This window comes from Zalophus californianus, chromosome 1 (assembly GCF_009762305.2).
Source record: "Zalophus californianus isolate mZalCal1 chromosome 1, mZalCal1.pri.v2, whole genome shotgun sequence".
In the NCBI taxonomy this organism is placed as follows: domain Eukaryota; kingdom Metazoa; phylum Chordata; class Mammalia; order Carnivora; family Otariidae; genus Zalophus; species Zalophus californianus.
Genome location: NC_045595.1, coordinates 18,520,202 through 18,540,410, shown reverse-complemented (window position 1 = coordinate 18,540,410; position 20,209 = coordinate 18,520,202). Strand labels below are relative to the sequence as shown.

General features: G+C 44.9%; 2 protein-coding genes across 4 annotated transcripts in view; one reads left to right on the top strand and one right to left on the bottom strand.

The window, feature by feature from the left end:
• Positions 1-47: 47 nt before the first annotated feature.
• On the bottom strand, positions 48-3,120 carry TCTA (T cell leukemia translocation altered). 2 transcript variants are annotated; one of them, XM_027582349.2, is made up of 3 exons: positions 2,709-3,120; positions 2,353-2,407; positions 48-1,419 (listed from the first exon to the last, which is right to left on the bottom strand). In XM_027582349.2, exons 1-3 carry the CDS (start codon positions 2,929-2,931, stop codon positions 1,377-1,379), a joined length of 321 nt encoding a protein of 106 aa, XP_027438150.1. In that variant the 5' UTR covers positions 2,932-3,120; the 3' UTR covers positions 48-1,376. The 2 variants fall into 2 exon arrangements, with proteins under 2 accessions (XP_027438150.1, XP_027438149.1); XM_027582348.1 differs by having other exon boundaries at positions 2,353-2,455; positions 2,709-3,054.
• Positions 3,121-3,356: 236 nt separating this feature from the next.
• Positions 3,357-20,209, top strand: part of RHOA (ras homolog family member A) — a 62,795-nt gene continuing 45,942 nt past the window's right edge. The window contains exons 1-2 of one of the 2 annotated variants that reach the window (XM_027582346.2): positions 3,357-3,532; positions 8,230-8,307. The gene's annotated coding sequence lies outside the window, so the exon portion shown is untranslated. The remainder of the gene's footprint in view (positions 3,533-8,229; positions 8,308-20,209) is intronic. The other variant, XM_027582347.2, reaches the window with a different exon arrangement.

Below are 20,209 nucleotides of genomic sequence, written 5' to 3'. Positions count from 1 at the left end.
GCATGCACACCCTTGTCCTATCTCAATAATCACACAGCTGATGCACTTCCATGTTTAATAAGCTACATCCTCAGTTGAACCTGGGGTGAAACGTGAGACCCTGGTTCTGCGGGGTGGTGTCAATGGGCAGGGCTGGGGCTACAAAACTGTCATCCTACCAGCCAGAAGGTAGCTCCGGAGGAAGTCCACGTCCATCAGTTCAGTGTGGTCCTACTTCCAGTGCACCTCTGCTGCCAAGGTGGCCAGCCAAAGGCTGCTAGATGGAAATGTGACCTCTAATAGAGCAAGCAGGTGGCGGGACACTGAGGTAGCTGGTGGCACAGCAGAAGCAGGTAGGAGTATGGCCTTGGGAGGCAGTTCTAGCAGTATGCTGCTTTCAGAAACTGCATGTGCCACCCACACCTTTGTAAGCTCCCCCGGCCCACAGTGTAGGTGGCAGGCCCATGGCTCTTCCCGTTTGACAGTTCTCGGGGGGCTGAGATGGTGCTAGTGGGGAGACAGTGGCCTCTTAGGATGAGGCTCCTGTGGCTTCGGGTCAAGATGGGAAGTGATGAAGCTGCAGGGTGTGGTGGGATAGGGCAACTCCTCACTAACTGCTTAGTGTCTCCCTGTGAGGGGCAGGGTATAACCCCATGGGCACTTAAAAATGGTGGGGGTGGAAGGCCACCCCCCAGGGCTCAGCCTCTTTCAGGCACCTGGCTTCCCAACAAGAAGGACTGAGAGAAGTACGAATGAGTTGATATCCGGGAAAAGACCATTTCCATAGCCTGACTCACACCTGGAAAGCTCTGGATGGGCCAGGGAGGTGGGTGTTTGGTGCCAGCTCCCCCGTGCCTTACACTTGAATGGGCCAGCTAAGTAACTACACAGTGTAAGGCCATGTCCAGTCCAGAATTCCCTGGCTCCCTGCCAACAAAGCAAAAACAAATTCAAGAAACCTAGAGCTTAGGGGAAAACAGGCTTCCCTTACAAATCCCAGAGCTGGTCAACCTTAAGTTTCCTCTCAGGACAAATTTCTATGGGGTCACATCCCAGGGGGATGGGAAGAGGGACAGGAAAAAGCCAAGGCAGAAAATGGACTGTTGGCCTCTCCAACCCAGAGGCTTCTGAGCTGACCCCTAAGAGAGGAGGGAGGAGCATGCCTTCTCCTTAAGGCACCCAGATCAGGGTAGAGGCAAACTTTACTGGCCCAATGCCTGGAGCTGATGGAGGCAAGGCCAAGCACAGTGGAAGCCCAGGCCTGCAAGCACTGGGGTAATCCCTGCCCCCAACCCTGACCTCCCTGCCGTTGTCTCTGGGGTCTGAGCAGCAGCAGAACCCCGTGTGGGAACCAGCAGACCCGGTGATGTCCCTGGAGATCCCTCTGCTGCCTTCCCTTATTCTCTGTGGGTTTTGAGAGGTTCATTTGCTGTTGTTTCCCTAAAAGTGATGGAGAGAAGAGAGGGGTTATTCCACAGGCAGTCTAATAGTCCCTGATTGGCTCTCTAGCCCTTTAGGAGCTGAGGTGGGCTCAGTAAGGCCACACTACAACCTAGACCTCTCTACTGAGTTCCCACGGCCCACACTGGGTCCCCCACCTGTCTCTTGCCAACACGTTCTTCCTCCTGGTTCCTTGCCTTATCACGGTGTTGCTGTCTTTCCCCAGTTGCCCAGGACCTGGGCAGTGGCAAGCCTCCTAACTGGCCTCTTGCCTTCTCTATTGGACCCCTTTATCTTCTTGCCATGAAGCAGGCAGTTACAAAGACAAGTTAGATCAGGCCATAGCCTTGCTGAGTCCTTCAACAGCTTCCTGCCCTCACCCCCTGCTCTACTGCCCCTTCCCTTTTATTTTTTTTTAGTTTTGTTCTGTTTTTGTTTGTTTTTTGCTGCCCTCCCTTTTAAATGTCTGGCTCCCCCTGTAAACAGGGCCTGGGTTGTCCTTGTTCTCTGGACTTAGTGTGGCCCCGTCATATGGTAGGAGCTCAGAGATTAGTTGAACAAATGCTCTGATTAGTGATTTGGTTTTACAGATGAGGAGGCTGACCCTGATGAGGCCAGTCAGTGCAGTAAGGACAGAGGCTCCTACCTTCCTAATTGAGGGGCTTGCAGTACAGTGGAACCCAAGAGACTTGCCATTTCATCTCTGAAATCACCACCAGCCTCACAGGTTGCTGAACAGCCTATTGATGGGCTGTTCAGAAACTGGTGTCACTTGAAGCCTGAGCTCTACTTGCAAGCCTTGGAGCTTGCTGCAAAGGCCACTAAACTGGTGGACTCGTGCCCTAAGAATTTCCTGCCCCTGTCCCTGTTCCTAGCACAGGTGTGTCCTCTGCCTGCCAAGCATGAGGTTGCCATGGGCACAGATTTACTCACCAAGAAGTGAAATGCGTGGAGCCATCAGGTGTGGATCCATTCTGGCCGCCCAGACCTGGGGGCAGGAACATATCCAAAGCTGCAGCAGGCTGAGGGTGGGGATCTGAGCAGGTATCAGCCCAGTGGTGTTGTCTGGTGGTCTCATGGGGGCCCTAAAGGGACTAGTAGTGTCTGATAGAGGTTCAAGGGAACAGTTAAAATGTGATGGGTGGACCGGGGTTTCTGGCATGAAATGGTATGTTGGCATGGGCCAGGGCACAGCGTTAAGTTGTGATAAGGTTCTCAGGGGACCAGTGGTAGTCTAGGGGGTTCTGGGGAGCCCAATGGTACAGTCCGGTGGGGGTGGGGAGCCTCACCTGGGCGGTGATACAGCCCTGTCACCGTGCTCCCGTAGAACCCCCACGCCAGCTGGATGCCCAGGAGACTTAACACCAACCACAGTAGCAGCAGCTTGAAGAGGGTCACGCGCATGTCCTGCGCCTCCCACTCCCGCAGGAACTCGCTGCCTAGAGTGCCCAGCGCGCCCAGCACCGTGGTCGGTAGAGCCTGCAAGGACTGCCCAGACCAAGGCTCCGCCATGACTGGCCCATGCCCCACCCCGAGGACTGTCACCGTAGTCCCCACAGCGCAGGCGTCTGGTCTTCCGGGCCCAGGCCCATTAGTGCGCACGCGTAAGCCAGGCAACGTGAGCCTACTTCGCTTGCGCGAAGAGTTGGCAGTTTGGGGCGGAGAAATAAAACCGCGCACGCGCACTAGCCCCACCCTGCTTGCTTAAAGGATGAGTGAGCGGAGGAGCATAAAATAGCAACCAGGTCTTTTATAGCCCCGGAGTTCCCGTGATGCCCCACGCAGCTGCAGTGATTGGTTAAGCGCCTTGCTTTTAGGGCGTGGACGCGCTCCTGAGCAATCGTGGCTGAGCTGTGGGTGCGCGCGCGCGCGCGGGACCGCGACTGGGGCTGGCTCGAGCCCGCTGGCACACGGGGGCGCGCACGTCGCTCCCCGCCCTCCCGCCGCCGACCGCCCTCGCTCGCTCGCGCTCCCCGCCCGCCGCCCGCCGTTCTTCGTCGGTTCTCTCGTTAGTCTGCTGCCGTCTCCTCAGCCACCCGCCCGTCTCCGAGCTTGCGACTCGCGGACAGGCGTCCTCGGCGCAGAGAGGCCGGACTGCGAGTCGTCGCCTGAGGTGAGCGAGAGGGTTCCCTCCTGGCGCTGCGGCGCCCCGGGCCCGCCCGCCCTCCCGGCACTCTTCCGGCCGCCCGCCCGCCGCCCCGCCGCGGCCGCGCCCCACCTGCTGCTCTCAGCCGGCTGCCCCTGGGCCCCGGCCCCGGCCCCGGCCCCTGCCTCCTGGCCCGGGCCCCGCTCCCCAAAGCGGCGGCCCCGCCCGCGCAGTCCCCGGAAGCGCGCCCCGCGGCCTCCCGCGCCCCTTCCCCCGCCCGGCCAGGCCTGGTGGAGCCCAAGCCGCCCGCCCGCGGTCCCCGGCTCTTCCTCTCTCACTGCTGTGCCGGGCAGGGCGGGGGCTTCGAGCCGGGCCCGGCGACCGCGCAGTGCGGCCGGCCCCGGCGAAGCGCGCGTGGCTGTCGAGAGTTGAAATGGGAAAGAAACTCTTTACAACTCCATCTTGGCTTTTACATTGAATATGAAACATGAATCACCGTTTTATACAGGGTGAAGTCCAGTTATGTTTTGGGTAGATTTTCTTTTTAAATGCAGTATTCTCGGAGGTTGTGTAAGTTAAGTAGTGTTGAAATCTTACGAGTTAGGATTCTTGGGTATTGGAAAGGGAATTTTCCAGTTGAAAACATTTTTTTTCATGATTTAAACTGTGTTGCATTGAAATAGAACATTAATTTGGAATTTTGCTTAGTCTAAGTTACTGCCTTGATAGGAATCACCTGAACAGCTGTCCTTAGTTACCGATTGAACCCAGTTAACAAGCCGTCTTTATTAAATAGCACTGTTTGCTCGCAAATCGATTTGGTCAAAACAATGTTTAGTTTATGGTGTAAAATTGGCATCCTTTTTGCCTCAGAGTTGGTTTCACTGTGTTTTTTAATGGTCCTGATTTAAAATTTTTACCAATATTGGTGACTTGTTTGTTTCTTTTTGTGTTTGTAAGTTTGTCTTTGAAGTAAATGTTTCTTGCAGGTGTGCAGTCGGATTATAGTCCACCCTCCCAGATCTGAAGGGAAAAAAATACTTTAAAAAAATTCTTAAAAATGTTATATGTGGCGGGAATTTTTCAGTCACTTAGTGTCAGATACCCAGATGTATAATATGTATATACCATTGCATGATTGTCACTTTAGATATGGCTAAGTTGGTAGAGATACTGGTTCGAGCATTGGGCGCAAGTGACCTGAAAGTACAAGACTAATTCCTAATCGTGAAGGATAATTTACTTAAAGATCTCTTTTGATAAATTGTCTGGAGAGTAGTTCCATCTACTTTTGTAGAGCAGTGGTGGCTCTTGGGGACCTAACAAAATAGAAGAAAACTTGCTTTAAGTCAGAGTCTAGTGCTAGAGTTATGGCTTCTGTTCTCATAAAAATCTGTACTGGAGGGAAGAAGAGAATAGGAATCCACCAACTTTTTCATAGATCAAGAATTTTAGACCCAAAAGGAATCTTCAGGACTTATATGGTCCAACCCCATTCGCAGATGAGGAAACTGAGTCCCAGAGGCTTATGTAAATTTCCTAAGGTCATTTTTCTAGTTAGGTGCAGGCCAGAACTGTTTTCTCTTTAAGGTATTCTCCTTGTACTTTAAAACAGCTTGTTTAGAGTTAGGTAAAATTCAGGACTTATTTCCATTTTATATATGTTGTGAGAATCTGAAAAATTCATTTTCTAAACAAATTTCAGTTCTCCATGAAACCGAATGGTTCTGCAGCACTTGATTGAAATATATAAATGAATATATAGGGTCCCTGGTTGGCTTAATTTTAGCTTTAGGTGTTTGGTGTTTTGTTTTGTTTTTAAGATTTATTTATCCATTTAGAGAGAGTGAGTGAGTGTGGGAAGGGGTGGAGGGAGAGAGGAGAGAGAAACCTAGCAGACTCCTCCCTGAGCTCCAGGCTGACTCGGGGCACGATCCCACGACCCTGAGATCATGATTGAGCCGAAACCAAGAGTCAGATACTTAACTGACTGCACTGGCCAGGGGTCCCTGGGTGTTTGGGTCTTCTTGAGGAAACAACTTCTTCCAAAGGGAGGCCCAGACTCCCCTGTTCCAAATCCAACATAATTAGGTCAGGCTGAGATGTTATCATGTGACTGAGGGCTCTTCTGCCTATTGATTTGAGGTGGGATGGAGAGAAACACATATCAAGTCAACATTTCCCTGTGTATATGTGTGTGTGGTGGTAGTTTGTTGGAATGTTCTCCTAGTCCTGATTCTTATTAGGAGAGTTGAAAACAGGTAGATCTTGAGGTGTTTCCTGTCCACGGAGTAGAGTTCAAGCAGTGATAGGAGGAGTTGCCACTTTGGGACTTCTTAGTTGTCCTAGAGCTGAGAGATTTATGTTAACTCTGTCAGAAGAAAGACTGATATTTCAACTTTTTTTTTTAAGATTTTATTTATTTGATAGAGCGAGAGAGCACAAGCAGGGGGAACAGTAGAGGGAGAGGGAGAAGCACGTTCCCTGACAAGCAAGGAACCCGATGCGGGGCTCGATCCCGGGATCCTGGGATCCTGACCTGAGCCGAAGGCAGATGCTTAACCAGCTGAACCACCCAGGTGCCCCGATATTTCAACTTCTAAGAGAACTAATTTGGGCTTGCTGAGCTTCTATAGACAGAACTTTGGGTTTAATTGCACTAGTGATAGTGATAAATGGTACATAATCACTGGATTTTAATCACATATATTTGTACTTGTAAAAGGTACCTAAAAGTTATTTTCCTTCCTCTACCACTTAATCTTTTATCCCTGGCCAGTGGAACTTAATTTGCCTGCACCTACACTTTAACGTAACTAAATTTTATTTTTTCTTTAAAGATTTATTTATTTGAGAGAAAGAGAGAGAGAGAGAGAGAGAGCACATGAGAGAGGGGAGGGTCAGAGGGAGAAGCAGACTCCCTGCCAAGCAGGGAGCTCGATGCGGGACTCGATCCCGGGACTCCAGGATCATGACCTGAGCCGAAGGCAGTTGCTTAACCAACCACCCAGGCGCCCCAACGTAACTAAATTTTAAACATGTGTTAACGTGTCTTACCATATGTGCTCTTTGGGGATATGCTCGCTGTTAAGTACTTATGAGATTAATAAATTAAAATTTCCAAGACAGTTTAAAGTTAGTAATTACTGTAAAATTCCTATTTCAAGTGTTTCTATTTCAAATGACTCATTTTTAATCTGTGGTGCTGTAGTATTAAGTGAAGGCCTTGTATACTCATAATTATGGTAGTCATGTGACAAAATCAGATACGCATTGACGCTGCTCATTCTGGGTGTTGGTCTGAATTTATTGGCACTTCCTCCAGATGATCCTGGTTAACATTTTATAGTTAATAATGGTCAAAATATGAGATATATTCTGTTACATTGCAGCCAATTTGCAGTTTGTCCCAAATTGAGCTTTTTTTTTTTAATGAAGAGGGTGGGTAAAGTAAATATGTTTAAGCATGTTTATAATAGTGTTTTACTGTTCATGTGAAGGGAAAGAGAAGAACATAAGCAACCAAAATGTTTGGAGTGGAGTAAAGGGAGAAGTGGAAGGTAAAATGAAATTAGAGAGGTGGGTAGGGACCAAATCCTGTAGGGCCATTAGGATATGGGAAGTTCTTTGGGTTTGTTCTGAAATGATAAATCATTAGATTTTTTTAGATTTTTAAAGATTTTATTTATTTATTTGAGAGCGAGAGCACGCAAGCCGGGGGTGGGGGTGGGCGGCAGGGAGAGGGAGAAGCAGGCTCCCCGCTGAGCAGAGAGCCCAACGAGATGCAGGGCTTGATTCCAGGACCCTAGGATCATGACCTGAGCCTAAGGCAGATGTTTAACTGACTGAGCCACCCAGGCGCCCCTTGTTAGGTGTTTGTTAGCAGGAGAATGATATGATCTGATATTGAACAACAAGAATCATTCTCCAAGAGTAGGAGTAGATCTGAGTCCATTCTGACTTCAAATAGTTAATATATATGTATATATAATATTTATCTATTTGTTAGCACAAGCAGAGGGAGCAGCAGGCAGAGGGAGAAGCAGACTCCTTGCTGAGCAAGGGGCCTTATGTGGGACTTGGTCCCAGGATGCTGGGATCATGACCTGAGCTGAAGGCAGACGCTTAACCAACTGAGCCACCCAGGCATCCCAGTAGTAAACTAATATCATTTCTGACAAAAATATCAGAAAGATTTCCAAATATTATTTTCCTTGATGTAATGACTTCACCCTGATTTTTTGAAGCCATTGATTTTCGGACAGTTGCCTTTCAGCCTGTAATTTCTCTGTAATGCCATATTAAGAATGTGTAATTAGATAAAGCAAGTTATTCAAATGTTCATAGTAGTCTAGGTGGTAGGATTAGAGGTGTTCATTCTAAGATTCTTTTAACTTTGCTATGTGTTTGAGAACTTTTATAATAAAATGGAAAAATAATTTAGGATTCATTTGCTTTTGATTTTTGCTTTTAAAAGGACAATATTATAATCACAAGATAATGTTGATTTGTGAGCATTTTGTTAACTGAAGGAAGCTAGGACTTGTATAAACGTGATTGATTTGGTGGAGTATCAATCAAAAATTAAATTCTACACTTTTTCCCTCTCTTGGATCCTAAATTACTTCACAGAACTTTGAGCAAGGCCTGTTTACATCCTATGTTTTGTTTTTTTTCCTTGTAAATCAATAGACATAATTCCTGATATTTTTATATTTTTATAGTGCCCTTCATCTGAGAAGTTCAAGGCACTTGTAGAACTTCTGCCACACAGGCCGTGGGTCTTGCAGCACATTTGTAAGGTATGTAAATAGAAACCTCTTCATTTACGTCCCTTTTCCCGTGGAAAACAGATTATTATATATTAACGTTAAGTTCTAGGGAAATGCGAGTGCATTACTGTTAATGATTCTCTTCACCAATCTTGAATTCTTTATCTTATTCCATAGCTTTTCTCTCTGATCTTATTTTCTTATCTCTCCATAAGGTACTCTTCTAACTTCCTTTTTTACTTCTAAGTGATCTTTCTTTTTTTCTTTTTTAGAGATGGGGGAGGAGGGGTAAAGGGAGAGAGAAAACCCCAAGCAGGCTCCACGCCCAGCACAGAGCCTGACAACAAGTTTTTTTTTTTTTTTTTTTTAATTCATTCGCGACACAGAGATAGAGAATATGAGCAGGGAGAGAAGCAGGCCCCCTGCGGGGCTCGATCCCAGGACCCTGGGATCATGACCCGAGCTGAAGGCAGACACCTAACCATCTGAGCCACTCAGGTGCCCCCTGACACAAGTTTTGATCCCACAACCCCAAGACAATGACCTGAGCCGAAACCAGGAGTCAGACACTCAACCAACTGAGCCACCCAGGCACCCTAAGATATTTCTTTTTTTCTTATTTATTTATTTGTCGGGGAGGGGGTCAGAGAGAGCACAAGCAGGGGAGTGGCAGGCAGAGGGAGAAGTAGGCTCCCCACTGAGGAAGGAGCCCAATGAGGGACTTGATCCCAGGACCCTAGGATCATGACCTGAGCTGAAGGCACACACTTAATTGCTTAACCCAGGCCTCCCCAGGTGTTTCTTTTTTAGATGATATATTTCCTAAGGAGATGAACTCCCTGTGTTACACACATACTCTTTTACTTCTGGGCCATTCCCGTCTTACTCCTTCTGTTTTTCATCTTTTAAGTTTTCATTTTTTGATAGTTTGGTTATCATACAGTTTATCTAGAGCTTGTGCTTCGGGTATATCTATTTATCAATAGCAGATGAGCCAGCTAGAGAATGAAGATCAGAGGACAAGCTTCCCTCTTACCAGAGGGGTCAGAGACCTACTGCTTTAGTTGGGAGCAGTTTTTTTTTTTTTTTTAAGATTTTATTTATTTATTCATGAGAGACAGAGGAGGAGAGAGAGAGAGAGAGAGAAGCAGAGGGAGAAGCAGGCTCCCAAGGAGCAGGGAGCCCGATGCGGGACTCGATCCCAGGACCCCGGGATCATGACCTGAGCCGAAGGCAGACACTTAACCATCTGAGCCACCCAGGCGCCCTAGTTGGGAGCAATGTTAACTAACAGCTGGTATAATAGCCCATCCAGGGGCTGTTTAGATATTTAAACTAATTACAAATAAAGGAAATAGAAGTATCTTTTTTTTAACTTATTTTTTAAAGATTTTTTTTATTTGTCAGAGAGCAGGGGGGAGCGGCGGGCAGAGGAAGAAGCAGGTTCCCTGCTAAGCAAGGAGCCCGATGCGGGACTCGATCCCAGGACCCCGGGATCATGACCTGAGCCAAAGGCAGACGCTTAACTGACTGAGCCACCTAGGTGTTCCGGAAATAGAAATATCTTAATAGATACCATGATAAATATCTTGGTCTGGTACTTTTTGATCAGGTTTCCTTGTTCTCTTTGGGTCTGAGGGAACTCTGTATGGAGAAGTGACCTGTGAAGAGGATGAATATTTTTTAGTGAGATGGGCTACCTGGCAGTGAGGGCATAAAATGGTTGGTTGGCTTTGAACTCCTCCTTGGCATGGTAAGAAGAATGACCAAGCTGGGTTGTAGTTTTGTCATTCATTCATTGAACAAGTAGTTACTGAATAGCTACTATATGTCAGATGCTATTCTGGGACACATCTGAAGAAAACAAAGAAGGTCCCTACTCTCTGAGTGCCTGGCTGGCTCAGTTGGTAGAGCATGCGACTCTTGATCTTGGGGTCATGAATTCAAACCCCACTTTGGGCATAGAGCTTACTTAGGAAGATAAACTATAAGTCTCAGCGTTAAAAAAAAGTCCCTTCCCTCAAGAAGTTTTTCATTTGTTTTATGGTGTTTGTTTATGATATCTTTATTCCTAGAAATACGAACAATTGGTTTGGAACTAAAAAGTCTGTTGGTTTTGAATCTTAGCTACTTTTCTCAATATCATTGACAAGAAAGTAGAAAGCACATCAGGTGTTAATAATCACAAAAATGTTAATAGTCTTGCTTGTGTCGTTACTGTTCTAGTAGGGAAGTCTGATGATAGGTAAGAGATGGGCTTGTCTTTTTTAGGGAACAGCAAAAAAAACCTGAATGGCTGGAGCCTAAAGAGCAAGTGGAGAGAGTAAAAGAAATAAAGTCTTACAGGTAGGCAGGGACCAGCTCTTGTAGGAACTGGAAATTTAGAGTTTATTCCTGTTGTGTTGGAAAGCTATTAAAGTGTTTTTATAATTGTTTATAATGGGAGTAATGAGATCTGATTTGTTTATATTTCTAGCTCATGTATGGAGAATAGACTATAGGGTGGCAAAAATGGAAGCAGGGAGATCTATTGGAAGCTATTTATTTATTTGAGAGAGCGCACAGTGGTGGGGCAAGAGGGAGAGGGACTCTCAAGCAGACTCTGTACTGAGCGCGGTGCCTGATGCGGTGGTCCATATCACGACCCTGAGATCATGACCTGAGCTGAAACCAAGAATCAGATGCTTAACTGACTTTGCCACCCAGGCCACCCCTATTGGAGGCTCTTTAAATCCAGTGACAGATGATAGTGGCCTGGACAAGAATGGTAACAGTGGAAGTGGAGGGATTCACAGTATATTGTAAGGAGTGCTCATAGGCTTTGCTGATACATTGGAAGATGTGGCTTCCTGAATCTGATCCATGGCAAGATTAGCTCAGTGCAACTGCTGGGCATAGGAAGACAACTAGCCCAGCACCCCTGGATATGTACTCTATTGTCTACAAGGCTTGAAATTTCTCCTTTAAGTACTTTGATGCATTAGAGTAGTTTGATTGATGGCCTCCCCTGTAAGAGGGGAGACGGTTTCAAAGTTGTTTTCTCAGTTGTGTATTTCTACATCATTGTATGTAAAACCAAAAGTAAGGAAGGTTATGCTTATCAGATTCTTCACCAAAAATGCTCATGGCCCTGTAATTACAAAGAAGTTCTGCCATAGAAGAGGTGTATATATATACATATATCTTTAACCAGATTATTTCTGTGAGCCTCAGGACCTAGGAAATGAAGATTACATTCATTTTATAGGAATTTTATCGAATTTTTTTAAAAGTAGGCTCCACACCCATTGTGGAGCCCAATGCAGAGCTTAAACTCAAGACCCTAAGATCAAGACCTGAGCTGGGCTAAGAGGACGCTTAACTGACTGAGCCACCTGGGTGACCCCATTTTATAGGAATTTTAGATGAAATAGCACAATGCTCAATGCATACTAGTTTTCTCCCTTAGTGGAAATACTTGTTCTAATTCTGATAGATTCTTTAAGGATATTTTGCTTTCAGGTTATCAGTGCATTGTATTTATATAGTGACTGTTTGCTTTCAGAGTGACAAGGATTTTATTGGTAGGAAGCAAAAAGTTATGTGAATTTCTTTACTGCCACCTGACTGAATTAGGAGAAACACATGTTTGGTGTCTGCATTTTCTTGTCTTTCACTTGTTTAACTGTAGGAGTTAGTATGTTGGGATTTATGTCCTAGGATTTTGCCATCATTTTTTTTTTTTAGTATTTTATTTATTTATTTGACAGAGAGAGACACAGCCAGAGAGGGAACACAAGCAGGGGGAGTGGGAGAGGGAGAAGCAAGCTTCCCGCGGAGCAAGGAGCCCGATGTGGGACTTGATTCCAGGACCCTGGGATCATGACCTGAGCCAAAGGCAGACGCTTAACGACTGAGCCACCCAGGCACACTTGCCATCGTTTTTTTTAAAGATGCCATCATTTTTATAAATGTTGCTTGACATAAATAATAGTTTGATAACAGCAGATAATATACATTACAAATTATCTTGATTCATTCTTGGGTTGTAGTAAGGACTCCGCCTTTATTTGATTCTGGTGTCATTTATTTCCACTCTTAAGCAACAGTAAATAGTAGCGGCAGAGATGGCACTCTCCAACAGGTAGGCAGAAAAGTAGATGGTGGGGTGAAGATTTTTTTCTGCTGAGACTACCTTTTATAACTTAATGGGTTCTTGGACAACTTTTTTTTTTTTTAAGATTTTATTTATTTGACAGAGACAGTGAGAGAGAATACAAGGAGGGGGCAGTGGGAGAGGGAGAAGCAGGCTTCCCGCGGAGCAGGGACCCCTATGCGGGGCTCGATCCCAGGATGCTGGGATCATGACCTGAGCCGAAGGCAGACGCCCAACGACTGAGCCACCCAGGCGCCCCTCTTGGACAACTTCTAACCCATGCTAACTCTCATGTATACTTGTGTGTTGAACTGTGGCTTAAGAGGGTTCAGTCATGAAGCCAGAAGCATTTATATATCATGTACCTGCTATATGCACACTTCATTTATCTTTCAGGCTTATTCTTTTAGAAGTTACCATTTTCATTAATTACGTTTCCCAATTTTACTAACGCTGCATCCTGACTGTAGTCACTAAAACAATTTTTTTTCAAGTTTTATTTAAGTAATCTCTACATCCATCATGGGGCTCAAATTTATGACCCCGAGATCAGGAGTTGCATGCTTTTCCAACTGAGCCAGCCAGGTGTACCTAAAACAAATTTCTAAAACGTATGGGAAAATGTGTTTTTTTGTTGTTGTTTTGTTTTTTAAGATTTTATTTATTTGACAGCACAAGCAGGGGGAGCAGGAGAGGTAGAAGCTATGTGGGGCTCAATCGCAGGATCTAAATCATGGCTTGAGCCTAAAGCCATCGCTTAACCCATTGAGCCACTCAGGCGCCCAGCACCTAGCTACTTTAAAAACACAGAGATTTAATTCTGTTACTTTAAGAAATTGTTTTTTGACTTTAAGCATATGGTTGAAAATTCTGCTTTTGTTTTTATATATATTTTTACCTTTTTCTCATTGTGTCCAAGTCTCTCTGGTGCAGAGCAGTTGGTCTCTGATGTCTCTCTCATGAATCCATAGAGCAAATGCTATGTCACTTTTCTGGTGTACTATTATGTAACTTTGTTGTTTGGTATTTAGGTTTTGAGAGCCTAAGGAAGTACATTTAAGGTGGATATTTAATACTGTAGCTATGCATTTTTTGCCACGAGATAATTTTATTATATGATTTGGCAGTTTTTTTTAAGATTTTATTTATTTGACAGAGAGAGACACAGCGAGAGGGGGAACACAAGCAAGGGGAGAGGGAGAAGCAGGCCCCCCACCGAGCAGGGAGCCCGATGCCGGGCTCGATCCCAGGACCCCGGGATCATGACCCAAGCTGAAGGCAGACGCTTAACAACTGAGCCACCCAGGTGCCCCATGATTTGGCAGTTTTGTTGGAAGTAGTGCATTTAATTTTTTGTGGAAAAGTTCTTTTCTGGATGAAGTCTCTTTAACTTTTTTAGTGACTTGGAAGGAAGCTCCTGTTTATCTCTTGAAGGTCTTAAGTTCAGAAAAGGAAGGCAGTAGAATATCTTGGGTAAGAACATGGGTTCTGGAGAGAGGCTGACAGTTAAGTACTAGTTCTTACACTTGTTTTTTAAATACCTTAGTGTATATATAGGGTTAATATCGGAATGCTATGAGGGTTCAGTGAGAGAGAAGCACTTAGCTCCAGTGCCAGACATGCAGCCTTTTAACTTTCACTATTCAGGCTACAGTTTGTAGTACCCAATAATCACACTAATTGAATGTGGAAGAAATTGTGTTTTTTTTTTTTTTTTTTTTTAAGCTTTTATTTGTCGGAGCACAAGCGGGGGAGCAGCAGGCAGAGGGAGAAGCAGTTTTCCTGCAGAGCAGGGAGCCCGATGCGGGACTCGATCCCAGGACCCTGAGATCATGACCTGAGCCAAAGGCAGACGTTTAACCAACTGAGCCACCCAGGTGTCCCAAGAAACTATTTTAAGTGGTTTTTTTTTTTTTTTTAATCTCTGCACCCAGCGTGGGGCTTGAAATCACAACCCTGAGATCTAGAATTGCATGCTCTACTGACTGAGCCAGCAAGGTGCCCCAATGTGGAAGAGATTTTTGGGGGGAGGAAAGGGGAGAGAGCATCCTAAGACGTAATTCTTGGGGAAATACAGCAGGGCTCTGATGCTTGGGAACAGTAGCTCCCAAACTTGGTGGATCCCAAACTTGGAGTCACTTTGGGAGGGTTTTTTTGTTTGCTTTTTTCCTAATCACCTTTGTTTAGGTATAAATTTACACGCAGTAAAATGCATGTATTTAAGTGACAGGTTGGCAAGTGTTGGTAAATACATACACACGTGTAATTGCCACCCAATCAAGATACAAAGCATTTCTTTGGAAAGCTTTTAAAGTTTTCTTTTTTTTTTTTTTGGAATATATACTTTTTAATTTTATTTTTAAGTAATCTGTACACCCTGCGTGGGACTTGAACCCACAATTGCGAGGTCAAGAGTTGCATGCTCCACTGACTGAGCCAGCCAAGTGCCCCGAAGTTTTTAAGTAGGTTCCACACCCAGCATGGGGCCTAACACAGGGCTTGAACTCATCGACCCTGAGATCAAGACCTGAGCTGAAATCCATAGTTGGCTGCTTATGTTATACATATTTCACCGCAATAATAAAAGAGGAGGGGTGTCTGCGTGGCTCATTCACTTAAGCAACTGATTCTTGGATTTGGCTCAGGTCATGGTCTTAGGTCGTGAGGTCAAGTCCCATGTAGGTCAAGCCCCGAGTCCAGGCTCACAGAGTCTGCTTGTCCCTTTCCCTCTGGTCCTCCCCCTGCTTGTGCTCTCTCTCAAATAGATAAATAAAATCTTAAAAAAGTTTATAACAAAAGATGGGGGTGCCTGGCTGGCTCAGTTGGTAGAGCATGTGACTCTTGATCTTGGGGTTGTGAATTCAAGCCCCACATTGAGGGTAGAGTTTACTTTAAAAAAGATGTATATTCTTCCTATTCCAGAGAATAGTGCTCTTCTCATTGTATTGCTTTCTTTGAGGCTTTAAGAATATTTTATTGGGGCACCTGGCTGGCTTCATTAGAATATTCAGCTCTTCCTCTTGGGGTTCAGAGCTTGAGCCCCACGTCTAGAGATTACTTTTTTTTTTTAAGATTTTATTTATTTGAGATGGAGAGAGAGGAGTGGTGGAGAGGGGGAGAGAGAAAGCCAACTCCCTGCTGAGCAGGAAGCCCAATGTGGGGCTCCATTCAAAGGCAGATACACAACTGAGCCACCCAGGTGCTCCAAGATTACTTAAAAAATTTTGGGGGGCGCCTGAGTGGCTCAGTCGTTAAGTGTCTGCCTTCGGCTCAGGTCATGATCCCAGGGTCCTGGGATTGAGCCCCGCATTGGGCTCCCTGCAAGGTGGGAGGCCTGCTTCTCCCTCTCCCACTCCCCCTGCTTGTGTTCCCTCTCTCGCTGTGTCTCTGTCAAATAAATAAAATCTTTTAAGAAGTTTTTTAATTTTTTTTTTTAATTTAAATTTATTTTTTTAAGATTTTAATTGTTTGAGAGAGAGAGAGAACACAGGCAGGGGAGAGAGGGAGAAGAAGGCTCCCAGCTGAGCTGGGAGCCGGACTTTGGGACTGATTCCAGGACCCTGGGACCATGACCTGAGCTGAAAGCAGACGCTTAACTGACTGAGCCACCCAGGCACCCCTTCATTTTTTTTTTTTTTAAGATTTTATTTATTTGACAGGGAGTGAGAACAAGCGTGAGCATGGCAGGCAGAGGGAGAAGCAGACTCCCTGCCTAGCAAGGAGCCCGATGTGGGACTCGAGCCCAGGACCCTGTGATCATGACCTGAGCTGAAGGCAGACGCTTAACCAGCTGAGCCTCCCAGGCACCCTCGAAATTTTTTTAAAAAATATATTATTTTAAAGCAAGGAGGTTGATGAAGCGTGTATATGAAACAGTGCAAAAGGGGTGGGCATGAAAAGTAAGCCTTTCTCCCTGCTTCCCAAACTCCTCCTTTAAAGAAAACCTTGTAACTGTTTCCTGTGTATCCTTCTAGAGATACTGTGTATGTATGTTACATATTTTTCCTTTTTTTAGATATGTACTATTGCACATTGTTATGGATCTTATTCTTTCTCAACAATAGGTCTGGGTGATTATATGGCAAGATATTTCATAGCATACACTGTGGAAAATAGTTTGGCAGTTCCTCATATAATTATATAGTTAACATACAACACACCAGTTCCATTCCTAGATCTGTACCCAGAATTGAAAACAGGTACTCAGACAAAATGCTTGTACATAAATGTTCATAGCATCACTATTTATATAGCTGAAAGGTGGAAACAATCCAAATGTCGACCAGCAGATGAGTGGATAAATAAATGTGGTTATGTACATACAATAGAATATTATTCAGCTATTTAAAAAGATGAAGTACTAATACCTGCCACAAAATGGATGAACCTTAAAAGTGTTGTGCTGGGGCGCCTGGGTGGCTCACTCGGTTAAGCATATGCCTTTGGCTCAAGTCATGAGCCCAGGGTCCTGGGATCGAGCCCCACATCGGGCTCTCTGCTCAGCAGGAAGCCTGCTTCTCCTCTGTCCCTGTCTGCCACTCCCCTTGCTTGTGCTCTCTGTCAAATAAGTAGGTAAAATCTTAAAAAAAAAAAAAAAAAAGTGTTATGCTAAATGAAAGAAGCCAAACACAGAAGGTCATAGGCTGTATGATTTCATTTATATGAAATATCTAGAATGGTAAATCTATAGAGAGACAAAGCAAATTTGGTGGTTGCTAGGTGCTAGGAGAGGGGGAACTGGAGACAGACTGCTTAATAGGTATGGAGCTTTCTTCTGTGGTAATGAAAATGTTTTGGGGGCGCCTGGGTGGCTCGGTTGGGCGACTGCCTTCAGCTCGGGTCATGATCCTGGAGTCCCGGGATGGAGTCCCGCATCTGGCTCCCTGCTCAGCGGGGAGTCTGCTTCTCCCTCTGACCCTCTTCCCTCTCGTGCTTTCTATCTCTCATTCTCTCTCTCTATCAAATAAATAAATAAAATCTTTAAAAAAAATTTTAAAAAAATGTTTTGGAACTAGGTAGACTTGGTTGTTATACAGCATTGTGAATGTGCTAAATATCACTGAACTATACACTTTAAAAAGGTGAACTTTAGGGGCGCCTGGGTGGCTCAGTCATTAAGCGTCTGCCTTTGGCTCGGGTCATGATCCCAGGGTCCCGGGATCGAGCCCCACATCGGGCTCTCTGCTCAGCAGGAAGCCTGCTTCTCCCTCTCCTACTCCCCCTGCTTGTGTTCCTGCTCTTGCTGTCTGTCTCTCTGTCAAATAAATAAAATATATTTAAAAAAAAGGTAAACTTTATATTATTTATATTTCACCTCAATTTTAAAAAAGGAAAAAGTTTAAATAGATGCAGGCCTCACCCTGAGGAGTTTTCATTTGCTAATTGTGGAACCTTGAGAGGAATAGAGATATTTGTGCCAGAATGCAGGGTGTCTGGCTATGTATTGTCATTGCTGAAACACCTAGGCAGCTCACTGGAGCTACCTCTTGGTTTATTCTTCTCTGTATGGCAGTTCTCCAGATAAGCATTGTGTTGTGGGCAATGTAAATGGAGAATTAGGCTGCACAAAGTCAAATCCTGATTCTGCTCATCCATTAAGGTTAACCCTAGAATATTTACATTTTGAGGTGAATAAGATGTGTTACTTAGGAAGCCAGAAGAGAGTGTTTCTTTTCTCCAGCCCCAAAGAATTTAAATCTGGGATTGTTCTTATTTGGCCGTATATTACAGGCTTTGTGGGGTTCTCCTCTGCTTGCCTTTATGTGCTTTAGGCCTGGTGCTCTTCATCTCTAAGGGCCCTTGAACGACATCGACCCTTGACAACTGCTTGATCAAGATGGCAAAATAACAACAGTACCAGGCTCGAGGGCATTATGAACAAATGGACAGATGGTTTGAGCCTTTTTGTCAGAGGTCTCCTATGTTGTCTGCAGCGAAAATAAATGGCTTTATGTTTTCAGTTTAGTTTCCTAGTGTTTAATGGTGTTTCCTGTGTGCTAGGCACAGAGCTGCTGTGGGTGGGTGAACCTGGAGTTGACAGGACAGGTTTCTGCCCACTGCTCTGAAACAGTTTCAATGTAGTGATTTTCTTTGACTTAATGAAGTGGTATGTACTTTATTCATTTTAGACGTGTACTTTAACAAAGTACAAAAGCAGTAGAATGGAAGGTATTGGAGAAGGGAGTGCCTGGGAAAATCTACACTTTATTTTTTTTTAAGATTTTATTTATTTATTTGAGAGAGAGAGAATGGGAGACAGAGAGCACGAGAGGGAAGAGGGTCAGAGGGAGAAGCAGACTCCCCGCTGAGCAGGGAGCCCGATGTGGGACTCGATCCCGGGACTCCAGGATCATGACCTGAGCCGAAGGCAGTCGCTTAACCAACTGAGCCACCCAGGCGCCCGAAAATCTACACTTTAAAGCAGGTTTATTGTTTGAACAAAGGATTCTAATTTGGTTGTTACTTTTAGGACTGTCTAGAGAAAAGGCTGTATTTTGACCTTTATTTTCAGTTTCATAATTCTAATAGCTTTGCTTCCAGAGAATGCATTGTAGGGCATCTTTTAAGCTTTAATGGGATGCATGTGTGTTTAGGTACAATATGGCTCTTGTGGGAAAAATTGAGATCTTAAACCACTAAAATCGTATCACTGTGTTCTAAATAACTGAAGCTTGCTTTCTTAAGCTTTAAATTTTGTTTTATTTCTGTAGTGGATGTCTTTTTCCGTCTTGCAGTATCTGGGACTTAAGCTTCCCTTTGTAATAATTGAGGTCTTTCCTCCTAAGGGAAAGAGTTTTTGAGTTCTATTCTTGGAGTATGTTGGCCTGCTTTAGGACTGGCCAGATTGGCACTTCTCTTGCTCCCCGTTTTATATTTCTGAGCCTGATTTACAGGGTTTTCTTTTCTTTTCTTTTTTTAAGATTTTATTTATTTATTTGAGAGAGAGAGAATGGGAGATAGAGAGCATGAGAGGGAAGAGGGTCAGAGGGAGAAGCAGACTCCCCGCTGGGCAGGGAGCCCGATGCGGAACTCGATCCCAGGACTCCAGGATCATGACCTGAGCCGAAGGCAGTCGCTTAACCAACTGAGCCACCCAGGCGCCCCTGATTTACAGGGTTTTCTGTCTCCTATGTCTTGTCATAGGCTGCACCTCTTTCTCACCCAGGCATGCATCTTTCTAACTGCTGTGAATTCAGCTACTGGCCAGTTAGACTTACAGAGTTGTTTTTAAAATAAGAGCAAATGAGTTAGTTCATAGGGAGGATCTGTTTAACACTCCTGTTACAGATTAACACTCCTGTTACAGATAACTTAAGTTTCTGATTTATATGAGGGGTTTCTATAATTCTCTGGGGGCAAATTCTTGAACTACTAAAACAAGTGTCCTAGGAGATAGCCTCACCCCTAGTGTACACAGCTGATGTTGTTAACTGTTTTCTTTTTAAAATCTGTGTTCAGCCAATTGGTATATAAAGCTGCTTTGCTCCTGGAAGTGTATTTTTTCAGATTTATTATTTGAACACTTTACTGTGTGCTTGCACCTGTGTTTGTCTGACAATGGTGAATAAGACAGATATGATTCTAATATTAATAGAGTTGGGGAGGAAGAAACTTTGGAGGGGTGTGATGAGTGAGGCAGAAAGAAATGTTTGGTGCTGGAGGAGTATCCGAGGGACCTGATCTAAGTTGGGAGCTCAGGGAATGCCCTGAGAGACAGTGACTTAGCCTAAAGTATGAGTTACCTTAAGTGGGGGAAGGGTAGGTGGGGTGCAATCAGGGCAAAGGAAAGAAGAAATC

Coding starts and splice junctions, on each gene's coding strand:
- TCTA (XM_027582348.1), bottom strand. CDS start 2,931: ATGGCGGAGCCTTGGTCTGGGCAGTCCTTGCAGGCTCTACCGACCACG. Junction 2,456..2,708: donor AGGGCTGTATCACCGCCCAG/GTGAGGCTCCCC, acceptor ATACCTGCTCAG/ATCCCCACCCTCAGCCTGCT. Junction 1,420..2,352: donor TCCACGCATTTCACTTCTTG/GTGAGTAAATCT, acceptor CATCACTTTTAG/GGAAACAACAGCAAATGAAC.